This window comes from Mauremys mutica, chromosome 2 (assembly GCF_020497125.1).
Source record: "Mauremys mutica isolate MM-2020 ecotype Southern chromosome 2, ASM2049712v1, whole genome shotgun sequence".
NCBI classification, from domain to species: domain Eukaryota; kingdom Metazoa; phylum Chordata; order Testudines; family Geoemydidae; genus Mauremys; species Mauremys mutica.
The window spans coordinates 92,534,465-92,540,589 of record NC_059073.1 but is presented as its reverse complement, the minus strand read 5'-3'; the positions used below and the strand labels follow the sequence as shown (position 1 = coordinate 92,540,589).

The 6,125-nt window shown below is 39.9% G+C and overlaps 1 protein-coding gene across 1 annotated transcript in view; it reads left to right on the top strand.

Annotated features, from left to right (window-relative positions):
* Positions 1 to 3,721: 3,721 nt before the first annotated feature.
* The window catches only part of PIEZO2 (piezo type mechanosensitive ion channel component 2), a 457,344-nt gene continuing 454,940 nt past the window's right edge, over positions 3,722 to 6,125 (top strand). The window contains exon 1 of the mRNA XM_045007801.1: positions 3,722 to 4,488. Coding sequence (XP_044863736.1) covers positions 4,425 to 4,488 — 64 coding nt within the window. The 5' untranslated portion in view covers positions 3,722 to 4,424. The remainder of the gene's footprint in view (positions 4,489 to 6,125) is intronic.

Here is a 6,125-nt window from a genome sequence, read left to right as displayed (position 1 = left end):
TAGGAGTTTCTTTACATAAATATCACAGTATCATACCTTAAAGCAGAGAAAAAGTCAATAAGATTAAAAAGATTAAAAAACATATAAATGTACAATGACTATAAAGAAGATTCTTTAGAACTAACTTTTCTTTATGTCCAGACTGTGAATGAACTTACCATACAGTTCTTTGCTTTCAAAATACACCACATGTGGGCCAGTCAAATGTGTGTTTGTGTGTGTATACATATATATATATATATATATATATATATATACACACACACACACACAGAGCTATTGTTCAGAAATCATAAGTGAGGCCCCAAAAAATTATGAGATTGGCTTAAAATCATGAGGGTTTTTTTAAAGGGGTTCTTTTTATTTTCCTTATGATATTGAATCCTATTGGGCTACATCTGGTCACTTTTGCAAGCTTTACACTGAAGCTATGAAAGCTAGACATGTTTTTAAGTGAAAAATGAGATTCCATGGAATTATAAGATTCCAGGAGCTAGGGCTTCAAGAACAGTACCAAATACCAAATATTGTCAGCCTCATGATGAAATTGCAAAAGTTGACAACTCTGTAGCATGAAAATGTATGTGTGCGTGTGTATATATATTATATATATACATATTTATATATACACACCGCTACCTCAATATAACGCGACCCAATATAACACGAATTTGGATATAACGTGGTAAAGCAGTGTTCCGGGGTGGGAGGGGGCGCTACGCACTCCAGTGGATCAAAGCAAGTTCGATATAACGCGGTTTCACCTATAACACGGTAAAAAATTTTTGCTCCAGAGGACAGCGTTATATCGAGGTAGAGGTGTGTGTGTGTGTATGTGTATATATATATATATATATATGTTCCTGATAAAGTAAAGTATTTGGAATGGAATTTTACAGAGTGTATGATCACTGCTTCCACATTCTTCTTGGCAAATTCTTGCTTTACTGAGACTATGCATCTCCATTTGTATTTTTAAATTATAATTGATAACTTAAGAACATAAGAATGGCCATAGTAGGTCAGACCAATGGTCCATCTAGCTCAGTATCCTGTCTTCCAACAGTGAAGAATGAACAGAACAGGGCAATTTCAAGTGATCCATCCACTGTCATCCAGTCCCAGCTTCTGGCAGTCAAAGGTTTACGGACATCCAGAGCATGGGGCTGTGTCCTTGACTAATAGCCATTGATGAGCCTGTACTTGACGAATTATATAATTCTTTTTTGAACACAGTTATGTTTTTGGCCTTCACAACATCCCTTAGCTATGAGTTCCACAGGTTGTGGAAGAAGTACTATCTTATGTTTGTTTTAAACCTGCTGCCTATTAATTTAATTGGGGGACCCCTAGTTATTGTGTTATGCAAAAGGGTAAATAGCATTTCCTTTTTCACTTTCTCTACACCATTCATAATTTTATAGACCTCTGTCATATCCATCCCTAGTCATCTATTTTTGAAGATGAACAGTCCTAGTTATTTAATCTCACCTCCTATGGAAGCTGTTTCATATCCCTAATCACTTTTGTTACCCTTCTCTATATTTTCCACTTCTAATATATATTTTTGAAAATGGGGCAACCAGAACTGCACATGATATTCAAGGTATGGGCATACTATGGATTTATATAGTGGTATTATGGCATTTTTCTGTCTTCTTATCTATCCCTTTCCTAGTGGTTCCTAACAATCTGTTAGCTTTTTTGACTGCTGCTGCACACTGAGCAGATGTTTTCAGAGATCTGTCTATTAGGACTCCAAGATTTCTTTCTTGAGCGGTAACAGCTAATTTAGACCCCACAATTTTGTATGTATAATTGGGGTTATGTTTTCCAGAGTGTAATAGTTTGCATGTATTAACACTGAATTTCATCTGCCATTTTGTTGTCCAGTCACTAAGTTTTGTGAGGATCCCTTTGCAACTCTTTGCAGTCAGCTTTGGCCTTACCTATTTTGAGTAATTTTATATCATTTGCAAACTTTGCCACCTCACTGTTTACCCCTTTTCCCAGATCATTTATGACTATACTGAACAGCACTGGTCCCAGTACAGATCCTTTGGGGACCCCACTGTTTACCTCTCTCCAGTCTGAAAACTGACCATTTATTCCTACTCTTTGTTTCCTACCTTTTAACCAGTTACTGATCCAGGAGAGGGCCTCCTTTCTTATCCCAGAACTGCTTACTTGGCTTAAGAGCCTTTGGTGAGAGACCTTGTCAAAGGCTTTCTGAAAGTCCAAGTACACTATACCCACTGGATCACCCTTGTCCACATGTTTGCTGACACCCTCAGAGAATTCTGTAATTTGTGAGGCATGATTTCTCTTTACAAAGGCCATGCTAATTCTTCCCTAACATATTGTGTTAATCTATCTGATATTTCTGTTCTTTATTATACTTTCAACCACTTTGCCTGGTAATGAAGTTACACTTATTGGCCTGGAATTGCCAGGATTGCCTCTGGAGCCTTTTATTTATTTATTTTAAATCAGTGTTACATTAGCTATCCTCCAGACATCTGGTACAGAGGCTGATTTAAGTGATAGGTTACATACCAAAGTTAGTCGTTCTGCAATTTCATATTTGAGTTCCTACCCTCCTTCCTTACATTTTATTAGTATACATAATTACTACTGTAAAAAAATATAGCCATTGTGAGTTACACAACACCGAGAGACACAATGTGATCAAATTTTCCCCCAAATTAAGATTAGTAAAAGTAAGCTTTTTACAAATTTATCATCAGTAAAAATGTTTCCACAAATTTTAAATAAATCCCAATGGAAATAGGTTTTTTGTTTGTTTGAATGGCCTGAAAGCATGGTCTTAGTGCAGGGAGCCTACCTGTGAAAATGATGCTTGAGTACCCAGTTTCAGAGAAATACAAAAAGTAAACAAGCAAGCCAGTGAAAAGAACATTGGATTTTTAAAAAATTATTTGTTTTTCAACCAAAGGTGATGGGACAGTGTTAATTATAGGTAAAGAAATCTCATATATTTGCAGGAGTGCTGGGACAATTTATATAGTGGGGTGCTGAGAGCCATTGAACCAAACTGTAAACCCTGTGTATAATGGAAACCACTTCAAGCTAAGAGGTGTTCAGCACCCCTGCACCCCTAGTTCCAGCATTTATGTATAGTTGTGTGTATCCCAATGTCCCTTTTACATTAGAAATGTTTTAAATTTATATGTATTCCTTGAGAACACCATCTTGCCTTCCTAACTCAGGAATAACTCGTGCTGCAGTCTATACGGCTTTTGCTTGAGTAAAGAATGCACGGTAGTCCCCGGGATAAATAAACCAAACTACTGTTGCCCGTGACAAACTTGTCATTAGTTTTTAAAATGCCCCTTGGAGCGCAGACCTTCCCGCTGGAGCCTCCTGTGGTTGTGTGGCTGGGACTTGTACGATTAATCAAGCCGGTAGCCACACATCTAAGGTGTCTTCAAAATAACACTGAAGAAGCGAGCACAGGTGACGTGAGCAGGGGGAGGTGGAGAGAGGAGATCGGCGGCGCAGGAGGCTCTGGATTCCCGGCTTGCAGCTGGCACGCCCGCAGCGAGCTGCCTTTGCTATGCCACTAGTCTAAGTCGAGCTCTGTGTCGGAGCGAGACCTGCCCCACACGCTTGTTCCTATTGGAGCAAACCTCTCCTGCTCCGCCAGCCTGATCCCCGCAGGGGCGGGGCCTCGCAAAGTTTTCATTGAGGTGGAGAAGTGTGGGGAAAGAGCAGCGCTGCAGCTGTGTCTGAGCGTCGGTGAGGGGCAGCTAGGCAGACAGCAGGCGCGGCAGGACGGGAGAGGCGGTCTGCTTCCCCCTTTGCCTACCTACAGCGCTCTGGCCGCCGCGCCAGCGGAGGGGAGCATGCAAGTCATTTTCGAAGGATGCAAAATGCCAGCAACCTAGCAGCTTGGGATGATTTTGCTCAGTGTACCACAAGCTGGGTCCTACGGGCCAGAAGCTGGAAGAAAGTGGCTGGAGTCCTCAGTGTGTCTGGGAATCTGTGAATCGTGACTCACACCGCTCCTCGGATATATAAACAGAGAGCGAGCAAAGCCTTTGGTCTATAACAGAACCGGTTTAATTTTAAAATGCTGGTTATCCTTTCTTGATGTGGGGCACAACAAAATGGTTCTCCAGTAAAAAGAAGAAGAAAAATCTTCTCTAAGAAACCGTGCGTCTTGCAACTGAAGTCACCAGAAATCCAGCTGCTTCGGGATTTAATGGGCTCTTCCAAAGATGTTAAGGGACTTGTGAGAAATCTGCAGCACGTCGAGAAAATCCGGTGAAAGATAATGCTAAACTGCATTAGCGCTGTGCAAGGGTGGACCTAAAAGTTATGAAGTGGTACCTGTCGTAACAACAAGCAAATATTGTTCTCGTTTATTTAATCAAGACTCGAACTAATCAGATCTTCAAGCAATGGCAACAGAAGTGGTGTGTGGATTGATCTTCAGATTGCTACTTCCAATATGTCTCGTAGCTGGTACGTGAATTTTGCCTTGCGTGTGTGTGGGGGCGGAAGGGGGAAGGAGAGGGCGTTAATTTTAAATTGTTGTTCTTATCCGCAGCTACTCCAAAGGTATCCATATCATTGTAAAACTGCTTTACTTTTCTGAACGCCTTACCTTTAAAATGAAATCATGTTTCTTTAGCAATCGTTGTGCATCACCTAGAGATGCAGCAATCAGTGTATTACCTCCTCTTTTTTCTTAAGATGCTCTATGAATGGGCTTCAGAAATCCCCTCTGCCTTTTTTTGAATGTTGTTGATTCTGGAATTACTTTGTTTTCCCCACAAACTTTCATGTTTGCAGCTCATTGACACCTAATTTACATTTTCCTAGTGGATAGTCTAGAGCTAGTTTACAACTAATTCAAGCTACCCCACGTGTATTTGATTTCATGCAATATGCGAGGATAATAATCGTCGTTGTATCACTGGCACTGAACTGGTTAAGTGAAATACTTGTGCAGTACTCTTCGATTTGCACAGATCTTTACATAACCTTGTATCATTTTACTCGAAAATTCGAGTGTATAAAAATCTCTACTTTCCTTCCGCATTTTAACAGACGGTGCAAGAAATATTAATAAGATATTTTCTCGTTCTGGGAATTTTATATTTTCCTTTTTGTTGAATTCAGCATCCTTTGAAAAAGTAAATAATCTTTAGATTTAAAATAACAGGAATTGATGTTTGAGATAGAGGTAGATGACTAATTTCTGAGAAAAGTAAAATGATTTAATAATTAAACAGGCAGCTACCTAAAAATACATTATTTTGGCATTTAGAACTGTAATGAACAGCCAGTGGTGGATGGGTTAGTGTTAATCCGTGTCCTCCTCTTAATTTACAAATAAAACTTTGAATAAATTCGCGATTACGTTTTAGATAGATTGAGGTTAGTTTTTTCAGTTCTACCGAAAGAGAAAGAGATTTAAGATGACAAACCAAGGACGAGTTAATGAATGAGACAAATCTCGGAAATGGTGTCTTGAGTTAGCCTTCATCAATTAACTTACTATCAATTGCCTAAATGCATGCGATACATTTTATTTAAACTACCAAAAATATAGTGGGACTAAAGCGTCACCAGAATTTTTGTGGTATTCATACCAAAAATGCACTTAAGTCCTTATCAATGGTCTCTTGAATATTTTGCTGTATTTCGCCCACAACACAGAGAGATGTATATAGGTTGGGATAAATCCCTTTAAGGTATGAGTAGAACACGTTTCAAAGGTAATGTAGCATTCTGCACAGCCCGGAGCTCTGCAATTACACACCCAGTTTCGGCACTTTGCCGCGTTTTGAAGAATTATGTGTAACAGCAGGACGTGAACAGCTTGTTTCCTAAAGTTCAGTGTGGATCTGAGAGGCAGTCGCTTGTTTTACGTTTTTGCTAGCGGTGCGATCATCAGGCATGGGCACGGGCACGGGCACATCTGAGTAGGGCACTAGGAGGAGGTCTTTAATGTCCTGCTCCATTAGATACAGGTGAGGGGGAACTGAGACATTTTGCGTAGTACTGTAACTCCGGAGTGTCCTGTGGGATCTGTTAAAACACCTCCTCATAACTGAGGATGGGGGTAAATCGTTGCAAATTCATAGCTCGGAGAG